This window comes from Callorhinus ursinus, unplaced genomic scaffold (assembly GCF_003265705.2).
Source record: "Callorhinus ursinus isolate GAN/ISIS: 27379988/994484 unplaced genomic scaffold, GSC_fseal_2.0 scaffold7, whole genome shotgun sequence".
NCBI classification, from domain to species: domain Eukaryota; kingdom Metazoa; phylum Chordata; class Mammalia; order Carnivora; family Otariidae; genus Callorhinus; species Callorhinus ursinus.
The window spans coordinates 62284930-62306292 of NW_027397069.1; the positions used below are offsets into that span (position 1 = coordinate 62284930).

The window sequence follows — 21363 nt, forward strand, 5'->3', positions numbered from 1 at the left end:
AGCAGGAGGGGAAGAATGAAGGGGAGTAAATCGGAGGGGGAGACGAACCATGAGAGACGATGGACTCTGAAAAACAAACTGAGGGTTCTAGAGGGGAGGGGGTGGGGGGATGGGTTAGCCTGGTGATGGGTATTAAAGAGGGCACGTTCTGCGTGGAGCACTGGGTGTTATGCACAAACAATGAATCATGGAACACTACATCAAAAACTAATGATGCAGTGTATGGTGATTAACATAACAATAAAAATTTAAAGGATTGTATCACCTAAAAAAATAAATAAATAAAAAATAAAAATAAAAAAATTAAATTGCCATGTGTTTATAAAGAATACTAAAGCAATATAAAATCAGATTGGCCATTATGAACATATTCATTTGAGGAAGTAATTCATATTTTGAAAACAAGTTTTTAACTTGCTCTGTGTTATAAAAAGATATGCTAGAAGCATCACATGAGGCCTTCCTTCCACATTACTAAAAAAAAAGTGTCAGTTTTTTTTATAGCAATTAAGCTCCTGGGTGGTAGTTTTTATTCTAAAATTGATCTTTAGGAAATATCTTTCTAAACTTGTGGTTTTTTATTGGCCTACTCAAAAATCCTACCAGGCAGAAAATGAAAGTTCCCTTCAATAGCATGTTACCTTTACCACTAAGTAGTATTTCTTCCTTCTGCCTTGCATTACTGTTAATTATTCATATATCTTTCTTTCCTGTAATAAAAGAAGATACTATCTTATTCATCTTTTTTTTCTGTCTGGTACCTGCCATAATCCTCAGCAGATGTTTAACTGAATTCATGTCAAATTCAAGAACAGAGTAAGAATAGAACAGATAAGACAACACATAGATTAAGAGAAGATAAAAGAAGATATCCAACTCTGTTTTAATGTGTTTATTTTGAATGATTGCTTTAAAATACTTTTTATTTTTATATTTGCTTTCATTTCTCAAGTAAAGGGATTTTAAAAACAGTTATACTTGTATAATTGATAGTTACAAATCTGTAAAATGCATGCTCTGAAATTTAAACTAAATATTACTTTTGTGTGATGACTGAAGTCATAATCTGTACAATAAGTGCTATATGAATTGTGATGGAACATATCTGGAAACAGAATTTCAGAAGCTAGGAAAAAACAATTGTAACATCCACTCCAGAAGTAACTAAATCAAATAGGAGCAATGGATGTTATAGGGAAAAGTTGCTATTCGGTAAAAAGAGGTCTTTCTCACACTTAGAGCAGCCCACAGTGGTATGGACCACCAGAAATGTTCATTTTTATTGCAGAAACCATTCTCTCTATATAAAACATACATTATGTTATCAAGTAAATTGTGGGAAATAATTATTAGAGGTACATCATAAATCCTCAACATCCATTTTACTCTTTCCAGGACACCAAAATTGAGCTCCAAAAGCCTAATCCAATATGAATCACTTATTTGTTGCTCTTGTGTGGGGGAGACAGGTAGACAGTGATTCATCAAAATTTTCATGGCAGCAAATAATTCAAAGTAGGTCAAGACCTAACCTGAGCAATCAAATTGGAGGGAAGGATGTTGTTCAGTAATTGGGAGAATGGAGCTCTTCTGTCTACCCCCCACCTGGATGTGAAAGCCTATAGCACTAAGTCAACCTGGCAACCTTCTTAGGACCACAAAGGATAGTAGCTATAGCGGCAAATAAAATCATGTGTCTAGGAGGCAGAGTCTAGGAGGCAGAACAGACATACAGAAAAACCCTGGGTCCTTGATGACATAATTGAGACTCAGACACCCAAACCCTAAAGCCCACATTAATGGACATGTTTTACTGGCCATAGTGCTCTACTCCCCAACTTTCCCCATCCTATTTCTGTGCTTGGGAAGCTCCCCTGGCTATTGGCTTCCTTTGGGTTTGACTAGTTACAGACACCAGCAGGAAATTAAAGGACAGGAAGAAAATGAAGTTGGGGGGACTCTGGTTTCACCCCTTCAGGCCAATACACTATATTCTTTTACTGAAGACCATACTCTAGTCAGGTACAATTTCTCCTAGAACTACAATAACTTTCTTTTTGAGTTATGATAAATAGTCACTCTTCTTACCTCTGCAAACCTTCCTGATTTCCCTTAACAATGCTCACAATTTTTTTAAGAGCCTTGCATTAAACTCTTTTCAATAACCAAGTTTGAGTGTCCTATATGTTTCCCACCAGGACTACGACTGATAAGCCACCTGTCACTAGATTTCCAGTTACATTAGCAAGCATATTTCCTAAATGTTTAAGCTACTTTGATTCAATTTTTTTAAATTAACACCAACCAAAAATATTGACTACATCAGACAACCTCTAAGTTTCCTTCAAACTCATATTTTGGCAAAACAAAACAAAACAAAGTACCTCAAAAGTTGTTCATGAGATAGTCTAAATGTGATGAATAAGAAAGCCTCTTAACATTAGACTACCTTCCTTGATAACTAAGTTATACCTTCTCAGACAAGGAGATAAAGCTAAGTGACAGTTAACCATTAGCTTTTATTTGTTGATGATAAAATAAAAATGGAACCTTTATTATCTATACTATTCACCCAGCAATTGATGTTTAAAAATAAAAGTGTGAGTATTCATCTGGGAAGGTGAAAAACATATTCTTTGAGGTAATCAGATAAGCATGCAAATGCTTTTTCACTTATTCAATTAAATCCAACAAATATTTATTAAGGCTGGCACTCTTTCTTTAGATGCTGAAGACATAGCAATAAGGTGAGAATAAAAAAGATACTGTCCCTGCTTTCATGAAGCTGAAGCTTACATTCCAGTGAAAAGAGGCAGAAAATAAACAGGTAAAAAAGAAGTCAGAATTGTGTTGTAAAAAATGAGCAGAGTAGGGAGATATGGTTATGGAAGAAGGGGTACTATTCTATTTAGAGTGATAAGAGAAGACTTCTCTGATAAGGTGTCATAAGCAAAATCCTAAATGAAGTGTAGAATTAAGCCATATTGGATACCTACAGAAAGAATGATGAAAGCAATGGGAAAAGGCAAACGTCCTGAGATGGAGTCATGCTTATCACTTTAGTTTTTAAGGGAAAGGTGAAGAGGCCTTTGCATGGCCAGTGTGTCTGCAACAGAGACAGTAAGGAGGAGGACGGTAAGAGATGACGTCAAAGGTAAGAGAATTGTGAATTTACTCTGGAAGGATGGAGCAGTGAGATCTGATACATCGTGGGAAGACTAGTCTGACTGCAAGTGAAAACAGATTGTGGATAACCAATAGTGAAAGGGGATGATTGTTTGAAATAAGATGCTATCAATGTGACACAGAAAGGAGTAAGGTAGTAAGTAGGAAGCAGTCATTCATTCTGGGTATGTCTTGATACCAAGACAACATAATTAGCAGGATATGGATTTAGTGTGTGAAAAGAGTCAAAAAGGATTAACATTTTTGGTCTGAAGTACTTGGTGAATGGCAATGCTATTAAGTAAGAGAAAATTGAGGGATGAAAGATTTGAGAGGAAAATCAGTCTTTAACATTTAGAAAGAAGAGGAGGCACTAGTAGGAGGGAATAAAACAGGAAACCAAGGTAGTAGGAAGAAAAAGAAAAATACTGTCACAAAATACAACTGAAGAAAGCATTTCAAGAGGGAAAAACTATTACAACTGAACGTTAACAGGCCAAATAAGATGAAAACTGAGAACCTTAAAATGTAAGACTATAAGACTACTGGTGACACTGACATGAGCCATTTTAAGGAAAAAAGGCTGATTGGAATAAGGATAGATCTAAGACTAAATAGGATTCCAGGAATATAAGGGTGGTTTAACACATCAAATTCAATTATATGTAGTTCACTAAACTAAGAAAAATTTGAAGAAACCTCATTAATTATCTCAAGTAATGCAGAAAAAGTGTTTGATAAAACTCAGCACCTGTTTATGATAAAACTCTAAGCAAACTTGTAGTAGACAGTTTCTTAATTTGATTTAAAAATCTACTAAAAGTAATCTACAGCATATGCCATACTTAGTGGCTAATTACTGGAAGCTTTGCACATGATATGTGGAATAAGATAGGGATGCTCACTATTACAACTTCTGTTCAGCGCTATACTGGAAGTCTTAGTGGAATATCAAGGGAAAAACATAAAAAGAATAAATATTGGAAAGGAAAAAATAAAACTGCCATTCTCCGATAATGAGATTTTCTACAAAGAAATGTTTTTGAAAAATCAACAAACTACTAGAATTAATAGAAGAATAGTAATATTGGTATTGGTATATAAAAGGTCAGTATAAACACCAATTATATTTCTATGTTTCCATGACAAATTAAAAAAACCTAACATTTGAAAAACCTCGTTATCTAGAAACAAATTTAGCAAAAAGACAAAATTTTCTATATAGAAAACTACAAAAGAGACCTAAGTAAATAGAAGGACATACTAAATGTATGAATTGGAAGGTTCGATATCAATATCAGTATAATATAATACAATGAAAGATATCAATATAATACAATGAAAATACTAGCATTTTTGGTGGAAATTGACAAGCACACGTGTATTAATGCCAAAACCCAAGAACAGCCAAAGCAATCTTGAAGAAGAATAAAACTAGATGAAACACTATATCAAAATATACTAAAAAGGCATATAAATTAAGATAGTGTTGTACTGCCTCAAAGAGAAAAACCCACAATAGATCAATTCTGGAAATGATCCCATTTATACATGGTTATCGAATTTATGGCAAATATCAAATTGTGATGCAGTGGGAAGTTATCTTCAATAAACAGTACCAGGCCAGCTAGCTACATATTTGAGGGTTAAAAAAGAACTTTGAGACCCTTATGCCTCATGCCATATACAAAATCCAATTCCAGATGGATTGTAAATCTAAATGTGAAAGGTAAAATTTTGTTTTAGGGAAGAAAACATAGAACAGTTTCGTGGCATTGGGATACATTAGGATCTAAAATGAGATAATCATAGAAAATGAAATGGTGACCTATATTAAAATTAAGGACTTCCATTCATCAAAAAGGTCATTAAGAGAATAAAAAAACAGGCCACAGAGGAAGTGATACATATCCAACAAAGTTCTCATATCTGTGATATGAACAGAATTTCCACAAATCAATAAGAAAATGATAGACAATTCAAATGAAGAAGGGCAAACACTTTGAACAGGTATTTACCAAAAGAGGGTAACTACTAAAAGATAATAAATGTATGAAATGTTCAACTTAATTTGTCATCAATGAAATGTAAATTAAAACATGATCTACAGAATGTAAGACTATCTTTGCAAATCATATTATCAAATGAAGATTAGTATACAGAATAAAAAATTGCTACAATTCAATAATGAAAAGAAAATATCACAATTTTTTTAATGGGCAAAATTTCTAAACAGACATTACTCCAAAGAAAATATACAAATAGCCAATAAGCACATGAAAAGATACTCAACATGATTAGACAGAATTATAAATAAAAAATGATATGCCATTTCACACCCACTAGGATAAGCCAGAATAAAAAAGACAACTGACAAATGTTGGCAAGGATGTGAAAAAATTAGAAACCTAATACACTGCTGACGAAAATGTAAAACAGTGGAGCCACTTTGGAAAACAGTTTGGCAGTGTCTCAACTGGTTAAACATAGAATTACGGTAGGACCCAGAGCAAAGCAATTCATAGATAGGTATCTACCGAAGAAGAAAAAATATACGTCCACACAAAAACTTGTACATGAACATTCATAGAAGCATTACTCATAACATCCAAGGTGAAAAAATCACAAATGTCTATTGACATCTGGATAAACAAAATGTGTTATGTACATACAATGGAATACTTTTCAGCCATTAAAAGGAACAAAGTACTGATATATGCTACCACATGGATGAAATCTTGTACACATTATGGTATATGAAATAAGATGCAAAAACACAAATATATGATCTCATTTATATGAAATATCTAGAGTACACCAAATCAGAGTGAAAAGTAGATTTCAGGTTGCCTAGGAGTGGGGGTCTTGAAAGGAAATTGAACAAACTGGCAAAAGACATGAAAAATTACTCCACAAAAGAGAAAAAGTGGATGTACTATAAATACATATGAAAATATGTCCAATCTTATTCTAATTTTCCAAAAATGCAAATTAAAACCACAATGAGATAATATTTTATACCTAACTTGTCAATATAATTTTAAGGATATTAATGATAAAGAGGAAAAACTGAATATAATATGTCCTTTTATTTGATTTAAAGTCTTTTCACTGAATTTCTAATTTTTTTAATATTTTTTTTAAGATTTTATTTTTAAGTAATATCTATGCCTAACTTGGGGCTTGAACCTGGAACCTGAGATCAAGAGTCATAAGCTCTACTGACGGGGCAAGCCAGGTGTCCCTCACTAAAATTCTAATTTTAAGCTAAGTTTTAAGTGTAAAAGAATGCTCACATTAGAATTATGCTGATAAACTCTCAGTAAATAGATGAAAAGTATATTCAAGGGGCAGTTCCTATTAGTGATCTTGTCATGCACAGTAATATCACAAAGGCATTTCATAATATCTAATTCTTGTAAAACGCAATTTAACATAAATCTTCTAAGTCATTCTTAATACTCTAGATAGAAAAAAAATAGCTTTCCATGAAACCAAATATCTTAACAATAGGCTTAATGTTACTGAAAAAATTATTTCAATAAAGAAATGCTGGCAATGATCTTAATAACTTAATAACCTACCACTCCCCAATCACCAATCCTTCAAGAAAGAATACTTATTTCAAAGCAAAGACAGGTTACAAGGATTTCAAAGGTAGAGCAATCTGAGTTGAAAAAACTATCTCCAAAAGTCTTCTCAGTATTATTTCCTAAGGGAAAAATAAGTTTATTCCTCTTACTTGAGGCCTCACCGCTATTATTTCTCAAATAGTTCCACTTTAAGAGCAGCTGAATGTTAGAGTTAACTGATAAGAATAGATTTGAGAGAGCTAATGAGGATGACAGATATTTTCTTAAGAAAGAAAAAAGCCAATATTTGTATCATAACTTCCCCCTTTAATTTTTAAAAGAAATCACATGATACAACCAAACTCTTGTAACCCCAGGATTCATTACCAGAATTAGTACAATTGTGACTAAAGCAAAGAAGGTCATAAAAAAACCAAGATACAAATGACACAAAATGGGGAAAATTACATCCATCTAATTTGTATTGTTTATACTATGTAGTGATTAGAGAAATGCTACCTTAAATACTCAGATATATTAAAATCAGAGAAAAATCACAAACTAATGTTTTGCTTACTACAAAATAAAGATTTTTTACCTTATAATTGGAAAATTAAGCAAAAACAAAAAGTCCACTTAAAATAAAACTGACAAAACTTCTAAGAAATTAGTTTGAATTTAAAGATAGCAAAGAAACAACTAGAAAAAAGAATTAAGGGGAAATACTTGTAACTTTGATTAAAGACAGAGGGAAAAAATTTCTTTAGTTTCTATCTTCACTCAAAATTCCTTTATTATATAGATTTCTATAGCAACCAATTTAGTTCAATGTCTACACTTAAGTCTAAATGCAAAACATAAAAGTACATATTTGTGAATTAGCCAACAATAATGAGCAGTCGATGAAAAGAGAAACTATAGAAAAAATATAATTAGGGGTTGTCAATTGTTCAGCTATGAATACTACACAATAAAACCATCAATACATATCACTTACCTTTTCAAGTAAGTAGCCGATGACTAAAAAGCCTTTTCCACCCAGCATCTGTTCTTGCATGGCTACTGAACTTTTAAGTAGTTCAACCAGGAATGCCAAAAGAGTAGCACTGCATGTAAAGTACAGATAATTTCATTACGTAATTATCATATGTTGATTATAAACACAGCGTTCCATTTCAGAATTTTATTATGCCAAAAGATAACAACGCAATTCAAATCTAATCTCTATTTTGCTGACAATGATTATTGTATCATTGTACCTTATATTGTACAGTAATATATTTTCTCACAAGCATGAGAAAACTAGTCTCATCTCTTTAAAATTAAATATCATAAATCAAAACATAAATTCATAGTTTTTTTATATGTCAAAACCAAACACTGAAGTTCATCTACACTTATGTACATTATCTGCTTCAAGTAAATCTAACATAAGAAACACACCCAGAAATAAATCAATTCTCCACAATAAAGACTTTTATCATAATATTCTTTTGAAGAACATACTATCTTAGAGAATTTTAAATAGGTATGCAATATTGCTTTGGAAGAACACACCTGTTTTTAAAATAAACTTTTCATTTAGACCTATTTAAAAAAAAAACTGTATTTTTTAGAAAATATCCAGAGAAATATGCAACATGTTATTTAATATGTCCGTATATGCCCTCAGGAAAGCTCATGAGAGCAGAAAAACAAATGTCTGTATAATATTGAAATGAAAGTGGCAGTTAATTACACAATGTTTACACAAACACATAAAAGCACACAAAGATAAAGGTCAGACAAAGATAAAGCACTTGATATGTCTGTTGAATGAAGAAAGAAACGAAAGAAAAAATAATGATTGCATTGAATTAAGCTTTGATAATATATTACTTCACAAAGTTAAGCTGAAAATTTTTCAACTAACAGCATTAATAGATGATGGCATTCCTAATTAAGAAAATATATATTCCTTCATTGTATATGCTTATTGTAGTTTATAACAATAAATGACAAGCCAAACTTCAACAGCAATTAAAATATCTATTTGCTGTGCTTTGTAATATAGCCTAAATTACCTATTTATATTCACAAGAAAGGGTAAAACCACAAATTTCTAAATATATTTTAAATTCACAAGTATTCATTCCTGCAAAGAATTAAGAAAATCTGTTAATGAGGAAAACTTGAAAATCACTAATTCCAAAACTGATTCTATTCTCTCAAGTTATTCTAGTTCTTCTGGTTTCAATAAAACTGACAACACATTTCTCTGATAATGTGGCTATTCTTGTTCAAATCCGAAATAATCTCATTGAAAGAATCAATAGCAAAATTATCATTATTATAAAAACTGATAGTTTAATGGGTTACATGGTATCAGTTAGAAAAAATATAGTATATCTGGAAATAAAGTACTTCATTACAGGAAATTAAAATTCAATTACATTAATTGGCCCTATTTCTTTAAACCACACACAAAAAAGTAAACTTCTACTACAAGGCAACGATGTTCTTTTACTTTGTCCTATAGTTAGACATTTACAAATAAAACACAACTACCAAAGAATCTTCGGATTTTTTTAATGTTTCTGTAAAGAAGAACAGCTATTAGGGAATCTAGTCCATTTTTAATCAATTGTATCAATAGTAAAAGCCACTTCACAAATAATTGCACAGGTACTACTGCACAAAATACTTCTGCCTAAATATTTGAGAAGAATAAAGAACCACTGCATAGAGATTACACAATATCCTAATCTTGGAATTCTTACCTATACTTGAGTTAATGATGTAGGGGGAAAGATTACTAAAATTCCTAAAAATCAGCACTGCCAAAAACAAAGACTGGAAATGCCTATGGTCCCTATGGTCCATGAAAAAAATGCAAAAAAATATTTCTTACAATAAATTACCTTCCTATGTAGAACTGCATAAAACTACAAGGATGCCATGGATTTTCTTATTCTTTTATGTCAGAAGGACTACTCTTTCTCAAACATCTAAGGAATTAGCTCAGACTTCTAAACACAGTGGAGTTCCATTACAAAATCAGAAATATTAATTTTATTCCAAAATCTTAACATATGACTATGCTACCCATATGAAGTTAATTTCACTTCAGTTTTAGCTATGACAACACTTGAAATGTCAAATGCATTCACTAACAAAAGTATTTTAAATTTATACCTAAAACTGAATGCAATAGCAATACCACATCTTTTCAAAAAAAAAAATCTTTAAAATAGGTATATTTGACATGGTGGATGTAATAGTAAATAGATGGCCATCTTCGAAGAGGTACATTTTCAAACATAATTTAACAAACTTACCAGTAACTAAAATGCATCGGATTGCTGCAGGGCTCACAATAAACTTGCAAAATTCTGTGTACTGCCATACAAAATTTCTCTCCATTCTTGCCTATTTCCAACTCCCCTAGATACAAAGGCAAATATAAAGGATACTTCAGCCCATTCCTATATCTCCTACATACCACTTCCTGTCTAGACACATCAGTTCATCTGTAGAGGATCTAAGTATATAGGATAACTGAAAACCAAGTATCCGTGTCAGCCAAAACTAGTATACACAACATAGAAGATTCTCTTGAAAAGTATAGCAATACTTAGAAAGAGATTTTCATGGAATATTTTACTTGAGAGACAAAAAGTGTACTGATTTTTATCTCCTAAAGTAAAATTGCTAAACTTTTCAATAGACAGTACTATAACATATCATGTTCTATACGTAGTAATTCTACTTCATGAATAGTTAAGTGTGTTTAATAATCCTGTCTCCCTTTAAGGAAAATGACACTAACAATCTATAGGGTTATTCTTAAAAATAATTACCATCTTCCAGTTCTTAATAAGCTCCCATTAAATTAGAAAATAGTATTTATTTCAAGTAACATACTCATAAAGGGCTAGGCCTTAGGAAAAATGAAGAAAATAGTATAATAATACCTCCAATGACTGAGCATATTTATTACCTCTCTAGAGCTTTCTGGTCCATGTTATTAAAGAATACCACATAGTCTTGGCCCACAAATACCTGAGAATATTTAAAAACTATGTAAGAACATGACTAATTTCTGTTTCTAATGAAAAATATGTACTATATTTAGGTTCCGTTAAAATTTATATAGAGATTTTGACTTGATTTTAATACAACTTTATCCATTTCAATTTGTCCATTATTTATTTTTTAAAAGAAACTAATGTGGATAACTCATGTCATGTGATCCTAAAACTTTCATTATCTTTGAGGTATTTGATTATTTAAAGATATAAAGACAGACTAATGTATAACTGAAATGACTGAGACTGAATATGTAACTTAAGTTCAGTTCAAAGGCAGTTCTTAGGATACAGAAACTGGCTTTTCAATCTGCTTTTGTACTGAAACAAGCCAAGTACCTCAGCTAGATGAACTGCTTAAATATACAGAGAAGAATGAAATTCGTAATGTAAAAAATTAAAGATTGCCCAAGATCCAACATCTCCTCCCCTTTTAAAAGGATGTATTTAATATCTTAAGAAATACTATGGACAAAGTAATTGCCAGAATAAATTCAGAAGTAGATTAAGTTCCATTAAGATTAAGGTACCAGTAAGGGGGGAAAATCTTTTGATTTTTTTTCATAAGGTTTCATCTTTTATGTAGCCTAATTTGGTATCAGATACATTAAAATCTTGCAAAGGATGATTAAAATTATATATAATATCTAATACCATTGTTTCTATCTATTTCTTTGACTAGAAAACTTTCCTGAGATGAGAGTGATCAGAGCAGGAACAAAACTGTAAAAAGAAATCAACTCAAGTCCATACTCAAGATAATTTCTCACTCAACACAATTAATTTCTACTGACACACATGCAAAAAAAACCTCACAAAAGTTAGAAGAATTAAATTCCTTCACAGTTCAAAATTAAAAAGCTCTAAACCAAAGTTTCTAATACCAGGTACATTTAACGGTCACTTGTAGACAATGTATTCCTGAAGATGAGCTCTTAAAAGAACACAGCCTACCTGCCTATGTATGCAATGAACCTGATACACAAACTGTCACATTCATCAGTTCGGACATCAAGTGGAGATACATGTCGAAATAAGTAAAATACATTTATCTGCAGAGTCAAATAAGGAAAACAGTGAAATGCAGCACAGTAAAATGTAAGGACAGATGGAATACACTGGGAGCACATGAAATCACTAAGCCTGCCCTTAGCTGTGAAATCTCTCGGTAATTTCTACCTTTTCTTACAGCCTGATAAGGAGACAGGCAGCCTTATAAACTGAATTTGCTACCACTGTCATGGCTATTTAAGAGTATTCTTTAAAGGCCCTATTTTAAATTTAATCAGGCCATTACACATTTTTATCTTCTTCTGGTAACAGATTTTGATTTTATGTTTCATCAGCCTATTTTATTTCTGACAAAATATAGTATAGCCAAAAAGTCAAAGTTTATAAACTTGTGACTGAAATATCTCAAAATCTGTCTTATATAGGAAACAAAATTTTAAAATTTTTACTTCCAAAGGAATTTATTCTACACCTCTTATGACATAGTTATATTTTAGCATAGAGTACCGGTATTTACATAGTTTGAGAGCAAAATAGCCTTTTGATCAGCTCCATTCATAACTCTAAATAGCCAATATCTATATACTAAAAAGGCTCTATTACTATAGAAGAAATAACTCTCAAAGCCTACTAGTTTACAATTTAATCCCACTCGAAAAATGACCACTTCCAATGCTCTACATGTGCTTGACCCTTTGTGAAAATTGAGTGGATGTGCTAGAGTAACCATGCGTCATCCACAGATACATGAATACTTTAGAAATTTCATGATGTAACTTCCTAACACGTAAGAAGTTCAAAATTTCAGAAGTAAAATAGAGAGGTTATGACACATGTGTGACCTTAACTATGTATGCATCCTCTAATGTCCTTCAAGATCAAAATACGCCGCCACCGCAGGGAGGCCCAATGGCCAGTCCTTTATCCTGGTGCTAGCTCCATTTTCAGCCAAGCCCAGTCTATTTAACAGAAGCAGGATTAAAAAGCATACCCTGGAAGTGCTAAAATTATCCAATAAAGAAAATAAATATTAAAACAGCTGACTACACAGAAAGCTGAAATAATTATTTGGTATTTAGGCTTTACAGGAATTTTCTATTATTTTTAATTATCTTTTAAATAATCAGGCAAAAAAAACCCGCTGACTTTTCTTATTTCTTCTTTTCTTTTGTGTGTGTGTGTGTACAATTCTGAAAATGGAAGATATGTAGATTTGTATAAACCCACCACAATCAAGATACAGAACAGTTCCATCACACCAAGAAAACCTTCATTTATCCTATTCCTTACAGCTTTACAATCACATTCTTCCAACTCCCATAATCTTGAATAACTACTCTTCTCTTACCTATCACTACAGTTCTGACATTTCAAGAATGTCATATAAATTGAATCATATAGTATGGAACCTTCTGAGTCTGTCTTTCTGACCTCAACATATTGCCTTTGAGATGCATCCAAGTAGTTGTATATGTCAAGACTTTATTCCTCTAATTGAAGAATAGTATTTCATTTTATAAATGGATTGCCACAGTCTGTGTACATTTGAGTTGTATCTAGTTAACAACAATTATGAATAGGACTACTATAAACATTCATATAAAGGCTTCTGTGTGAACACAGTTTTCATTCATTTCTCACAAATACAAGCCTATGAGTAGAGGCTGAATTATAAGGTAAGCGTGTATGTTTAACTTTGTAATAAACTGCCAAACTGCCAGAGTGGCTGTAACACTTGGCAATCCCACCATTAATATATTCTAGTTGCTTCTCATCCTTGCCAGCACATGGCACCATGAGTAATTTTTATTTTGGTGATTCTACTATGTGTGTAGTTGTATCTTATACTAGTTTTAATATACATTACCCTATTCATTAATGATATTGAACATCTTCTCATGTGCTATTTTGACATCCTTACATCCTCTTTGGTCAAGTGTCTGTTCAAGTTTTAGCCCATTTTTTTAATTGGATTTTATGTTTTCCTACTATTAAAGTTTAAGGGACTTCTTTGTATATTCTTGATATAATCCTTTGTCAAGTAAAGATTTTTTACCATCTTCCTCCAGTCTGTAACATGTCTTTTCACTGCATCTTTTGCAAACTAAAAGATTTTAATTTTGATGAAGTCAAAGTCAAATTATCAAATTTTTGTCCTTTATGTACCTGCTTTTATTGTCATGTCTAAAATGATGTTGCCTAGTCTGGGTCACAAGATTTTCTCCTATATGTTTTCTTCTGAAAGTTCTACAGTTTTATATTTTACATTTAGAGTTAATTTTGAGTTAATTTTTTTTAAGGTGTGAGGTTTAGGTCGAGCCATTTTTTGGCATACAACCATCCTTCCTCCCTTAGATTGATTTTGTACCTCTGCCACAGATCAATTGTCCACAGGCATGTGGGACTATTTCTAGACTCATATTCTGTTGTAGAGATATATGTGTCTATTGCCTTGCTGATATCACACACTGTATTCATTATTAGAGGTTTATAGTATGTCTTAAAGCCAGGAAGTATTATTCCTTCAACTTTCTTCTTCTTCAAAGTCATTTCAGTTATCCTAGTTACTTTAACTTTCCATATAAATTTAGAATCACCTCACATATATCAACAAACAAATCTAGCCAGGATTTTAATTAGTATTGTGTTAAATCTAGAGACCAATTCAATGACATCTTTACTATGTTGAGTCTTCCTATACATGAACACAATATATCTATTTACTTAATACTTCCATTTCTTTTATCAGCGATTTGTGGATTTCAGCACACAGATCCTTACATGTTTTAGACATTTATATTTTCAATTTTTAAATTTCTGAAGCTATTGTTAAAGGTATTTTTCATTTGGTTTCCTACTACACATTGTTAATGCACAGAAATAAAATTTATTTTTGCATGAGAAACTTGTCTCTTGCAAATTTTCTGAACTTGCTTACTAGAATTCTGTGTGTGTTAATCCTTATGAATTTTTTTACATAGACAATCATGTCATTTGTAAAAGGGATAGTTCTATTTTTTCCTTTCCAACCTGAATGGCTTTTGGTTCTTTATCTTGCTTCAATGCAATGGTTAGACCTCTGATTCGGATCAGAATCACAAAGGTACGGCTCAGAGCTGAATTCATACATAATGTTAGCGAGCCACTTCCAAAGTTCTTCCCTTTCCATGATTTCCCCAATGATTTCTGGTTGTGGGGCTCTTCTTTTCATTTCTGATGTCAAAATGCTAGTGCTTCAGTTTCCTCACTCTGCTGCACACTTTTGTAATGCTGCTCGAATCCAGGGCAAGCCAGCAGTAAGAGAGAGATAAAACAAAGCAATACAGAGGTTTCTGGTTCTGAAAGTAAAAATCCTGGAATCCATGAGTCCATCAATTCTATCAAATAAAGCTGAACAGACTGATAAATCAACAACTCTTCTAGGATCCAATAAGAGAGGAGAAGAACAGGGCAAACTGATGCCCCCAAGATTGGGGAGACAAACAGCAAACTATAGGGAGTCATGGGTTATCAGAGCAGAGACTCGCAAGTGGGAAACCACTGTGGCAAACAGCACCCAGGTAGGGAAAACTGAACTGTAACTGACAAATAGCTGGAATCTCAGTGCTTTCAACCCCTCCAGTCATACAGAGGACTCTACATTAACAGTATGATTTATTTCCAGGAGATCAACCAGGTTTTCTTAATATAAATATCAGAAAAATCCTCCCAGGCTTCCCAGGGAAAAGGAAAATGAACTTGAAATATACCAGAGCAATCTGTTAATGAGGCCTGCCCTCAGGAGAAAGTAGTTAACCAATCCTAACCTGCTGAGGTATTCTAAGAGCCTAACCTAGAGAAGGGAAATATCCAACTACAGTCAACTATAGTCATCTTCTCCCACCTAAGGGGGCTGAAAAAAAGAGGAACGTCTGATTGATAGTCAGTCTGTCACGGGTCCAGGTAACACGAGGCATCAGAAGACCAAGGAGGGGGTTGTTCAAATCCCCAATCTATAGTCAGTTGGTCAAAAGCACAGGTGATAATCTGGGCTTGTGACTGGTGTCTAAAGTCAGAGCACCAGTCTTCTATGACTGGGCCCTTAACATATGGGATCTGACACTATCTCCAAGGAGATAGTAATAGAATTGAATTAAACTGTAGGACAACCAGCTAGTGTTACAGAGAACTGTCTGGTGGTGACAGTGGTACAGGGAACTACCTCTCCACACACTGGAATTGTGTTCAAACCTCTATTATGCATCTGTAGAAAAGAAGAAAGATCGAAAATAATAATCTACATTTCTACCTTAGGAAACTAGAAAAAAAAGAGTAAACTAAATCCAAAGTAAGGACAAAAAAAGAAATAAGAATAATTAAGGTATAAATGAAAGCAACTGAGAGAAGAAATCAAGAGAGAAAATCAATGGAACAAAAAGCTGGTTCATTGAAAATATCCATAAAATTGATTAAGCCTCTAGTCAGTCTAAGAAAAAAAGAGGACACAAAATACTAACCACAGAAATGAAAGAAGGGATGTAACCTCAGATCCTATGGAAATTAAAAGGACAAAAAGGAACAATTCTATGCCCACAGTTTTGATAACATAATGAGAAGGACCAGTTACCTGAAAGAAAAAACCTGTCAAAGCTCACACAAAAAGAAAGACATCCTGAACAGACCTGTATCTATTAAAGAAACTGACTCAATATTTAACAATTTTCCAAAACAGAAAGCACCAGGCCCAGATGGGTTCACTAGTGAATTCTACCAAACACTTTAAATGTAAAGAAATTATACCAATTCTCTACAATATCTTTCAGAGGGTTGAAGCAGAGTAACTACTTCCTAACTCATTCTTTGAGCCCAACATCACTCTAATTTAATCAAAACCAGATAAAAACATTGTAAGAAAATTAGAGAATAGTATCTCCCATGAACATAAATGCAAAAAACCTCAACATAGTATTAGCAAATTGCATCCAAAAAAGTATAAAAAGAATTATACAACACAACCAAGTGGGATTTCTCCACAGTATGCAAGGTTAGTTCAAGATTCAAAAATCAATTAATATCATCTATCACATCAACAGGCTGAAAAGGAAAAATGACATGTTCATATCAATAGATGCAGAAAAAGCATTTGACACAATTCAACAACGATTCATGATAAAAACTCATAGTAAACAAGGAACTTTCTCAACTTGATAAAAACTATCTATAAAAACCCTACAGCTAGGGGTGCCTGGGTGGCTCAGTCAGTTAAGCATCTGCCTTCGGCTCAGGATCCTGGGATTGAGCCCCGAGATGAGTCCTATGATGGGCTCCCCACTCAACAGGGAGCCTGCTTCTCCCTCTCCCTCCACCCTTCCCCTACCCACCCTATGCTCCCTCGCTCACTCTCTCCTGCTCTCTTGCTCTCTAATAAATAAAATCTTAAAAAAAAAAAAACCTACAGCTAACATCATACTTTATGATGAAAAACTCAAAGCTTTCCTACTAAGATCACACACAAGGCAACGATGTCCCCTCTCACCACTCCTTTTCCACAGGATACTTGGGAGTCCTTACTACCGTGACAAAAAAAGAAAAAAAGGAAACATACAAATTGGTAAAGAAGACATGAAACTGTCTTTGTTTGCAGGTGGCATGATTATCTCTGTAGAAAAATCCAATAGAATCCACAAAAAACCTCTTGGAACTAATAAGCAATTATAGCAAGCTTGCAGGATACAGATTAATTTAAAAAGTCATCTGTTTTCCCACAAACCAACAATGAACAAGTGGAATCTGAAATTAAAATTTCAGTACCATTTACTTTAGCACCCCCCAAAAATACTTATGTGTAAATCTAACAAAATATATACAAGATCTATATGATAAAAATTATAAAACTCTCCAGAATGATATAAAAAAATGAACTAAATAAATGGAGAGATATTCCAGGTGGATGAATAGAAGGAATAAATATCAAGATGTCAGTTCTTCCCAAATTGATCTATAGGTTCAGTGCAATATTAGTCAAAAACCCAGTAAGTTATTTTATGGATAGTCACAATATATTCCAAAATTTATATAAAGAGGCAAAACATAGCCAACAAAGTACTAAAGGACAAAGTTGGAAGACTGACACTACTAACCTCAAGACTTACTATAAAGCTATAGTAATCAAGACAGTGTGGAATTGGTGAAAGAATAAAAAATAGATCAATGGATGGAACAGAAGAGAGAGCCCAGAAACAGACACCAATAAATAGAGCCGACTGATCTTTGACAAATGAGCAAAGAAAATACAATGGAGCAAAGTGTCTTCAACAATGCTGCTGGAAAAACTGGTCAACCACATGAAAAAGTAAATCTAGAAAACAGACCTTACATGCCTCACAAAAGTCTACTCAAAATGGATCACAGACCTAAATGTAAAATGCAAAACTAAATAACTCCTAAAAGATAACATAAGAAAAAACCTAGATGACCTTGAGTATGGTGATGACTTTTTAGATAAACATCAAAGACACAATCCATGAAGAAATAATTGATAAACTGGACTTCATTAAAAATAAAATCTTCTCCAGGAAAGACAATATCAAGAGAATTAAAAGACAAGCTACAGATTCGGAGAAAATATTTGCCAAAGACATATCTGATGAAAGGACTGTTACCCAAAATATAAAAGAACTCTTAAAACTGAACAATAAGAAAACAAACAAGCTGATTAAAAAATGAACCCAAGTCCTGAACAGACATCTCACTGAAGTAGATATACAGATGAAAAATAAGGATATAAAAAGATGCTCCACATCTTGTCATCAGGTAAATGCAAAGAAAAACAATGAGATACCACTACACACCTTCTACAATGGCCAGATTCCAGAACACTGACAACACCAAATGCTAGTGAGGTTATGGAGCCACAGGAATTCTCATTCACTGCTGGTGGAAGGCAGAAAATGGTATGGGCACTTTGGAAGACAGTTAAGAGGTTTTCTACAAAACTAAACATACTTTTATCATATAAACCAGCAATCATCCTCCTTGATATCTACCCAAAGGAGTTGAAAACTTACATCCACAGAAAAACCTGCAAAATGTTTGCAGCTGCTTTAGTCTGTAATTTCCAAAACTTGGAAATAACCAAGATGTCCTTCGATAGGTGAATGAATAAATAAACTGTGCTACATATAGACAAAGGAATATATATATTCAGTGCTAAGAAGAAATGAACCATCAAGTCATGAAAAGCCATGGAGGGATCCTAACTGCATATTACTAAGTGAAAGAAGACAATCTGAAAAGCTTACATACTGTATGATTTCAACTAGGACACTGTGGAAATGACAAAACTATTAGAGACAATAAAAAGACCAGGGGTTTCCAGGGGGAGAGTGTGAGCAGGAAAAGGATGAATAAGTGGAGCACAAAGAATTTTTAGGGAAGTGCAAATACTTTATAGGTATATATCATTATACTTTTGTACAAATCCAAAGAATGTAAAACACCAAGAGGGAATTCTAAGATACACTACAGACTTTGAATGATTATACTGTAACAATTTAGTTTCATCCTTGGTAAAAAAAAATGTGTCATTCTGGTGAGTGATGCTGATTAAGGGGGAGGGTATGCATGTGTGGGGAAAGGGAGTGCATGGGAAATCTCTGTATCTTCTTCTTGATTTTATTATAAACCCAAACCTGCTCTAAAAAAATGAAGTCTTTCACAAAAATTAAAACTAATTCTAAAATTTCAAAACAAAAAAGTATCAAAAGCAACAGAAATTACACAAAGAAGAAAGTTTTGGATTTTTATTTAAGGCATGTTGATTTTGAGATACCTTCTACATGGTTTGGGTATATGGACCTAAATAGAAGATAGCTGGAAAAAAAGCTCTGGGACTTGTCACCTAGGTAATAAGACCATGGACCTAGAAACAAAATAAAGTAAAAGCAAATAAAATTACAGTATGAAATTGACTGGAATCTCCTGATGATGCTTTATTAATTCCTTTCTTCAAGATTCAACTCAGTGTATATAATGGTCATCACATCCAGGAAAGAGTAAGGGAAAAGAGCCTCAACACTGGGGAGACTCTTAGTATTATACCCACTTTTCATTAGCAAATCTGGGCTTCTGAAGGTGAAGAGATCAACATATGACAATAGTTCTTATAAAAGCAAATATTTATCTTAGTTTTAGACTCTATATCATAAAACCAAAATGAATGAAGAATTCTTCTTACTTTCAAAAGGAATATAAAGACAGAAAAGTTAAAAGAAATGAATGCTATTTCATATGAAAAATAAGATTGTGATGAGATTGACTGAAATATCAAAGGAGAAACTATGTGGATATACAAACTAGAGGAAAATTAAGGCGACTAATTCACTAAAGATGTGCTTATGGTTGCCAAAATTTCTGCAACAAATAATTTGCAGTTACCCCTTTGACAAAACAATTATCTTTTTTGGGGGGGCGGCAAAGATAAAGCAAAAGCCTTGCCTCTTATAGAGTAAAATTATGTACTGTAAAATGAAATAGCACAAACTAACATAGCATTAAAAACGCATTTCACTAAATTTAAAGGAAACTTTTTATGAAAGAATCATTGTGAGAGCAATCACTCATTATAAAAAACACTTTAAAATGGACTATAAGACACCAGCTTCTTTGAAAAGTCAATAAATCATAAGTCATAAATCTAGAATAAAACAAAACATCCACTCTTGTTGACAGCTGACAAATTTATTAAACTGCTAGATGTACTACAATTTTTGTTATTAGATATCTCTTGTAGAGACTCCACAGAGTACAAAGGACTTGCCTGACAAGAGGAAGTTTTTGAACATTAAATTATAGTTTCCTTATGTTTCAGGCAGAATGCTTAATGTATTTTATTTTTTACTTCATAAAAATTAATTTTCACAGTAAATTCAATATAAATTCCATTTTACTTCAGTTAAATCTCACTAAATAAATTATTATTTGCTTTTTTTTCTTCTAATAGTAGTAATACATGTACCTCAAATACACTTTTTCTATGTCTGTTTTACTTAAAGAATTTTCATTAATAATTTAGGAAACTAAAAAAGGCAAACTAGCAAATATATATAAGTAAGAAGTGACAGACATACATTCTTTCTGAAAAAATATAAAGGGGATATAATTTGATAGGTTAAAAATACTTAAATTCTTTTGGAAACCAAAATATTATATTCTACATATATTAACAATAACCTTCACAAGAGAGACAATCATTATCAACAGGTACTGATTTCAGTTCTTTGCCAACTGAAATCAATCACATTTCATTTTTTGTCAATTGGGTTAAAACTATATAATAAAATTTTTTCATTGTATGTGTAATAGGTAATTTTCCCTGAACTAACAATCAGAAAACATGGTTGGACAAATGATTTTTTAAGTCACTTCAAAGCATAAGGGAAAATCTGGTTTAGATAGTCACTGAAAATACTGAAATTTCCAGGCAATTTTGTTGGTTTACACATGACAGTAGTGCTAATCAGGACTTTACAATGAAATTTTCAATTAAAGGAATGGCTTAATTATTAAGG

General features: G+C 32.6%; 1 protein-coding gene across 10 annotated transcripts in view; it reads right to left on the bottom strand.

The window, feature by feature from the left end:
- The window catches only part of NBEA (neurobeachin), a 686692-nt gene that overhangs the window by 520594 nt on the left and 144735 nt on the right, over positions 1–21363 (bottom strand). For all 10 annotated transcript variants that reach the window (XM_073894686.1, XM_073894682.1, XM_073894681.1 and 7 more), the window contains exon 11: positions 7735–7843. In XM_073894686.1, the coding sequence (XP_073750787.1) occupies positions 7735–7843 (109 nt within the window). The remainder of the gene's footprint in view (positions 1–7734; positions 7844–21363) is intronic.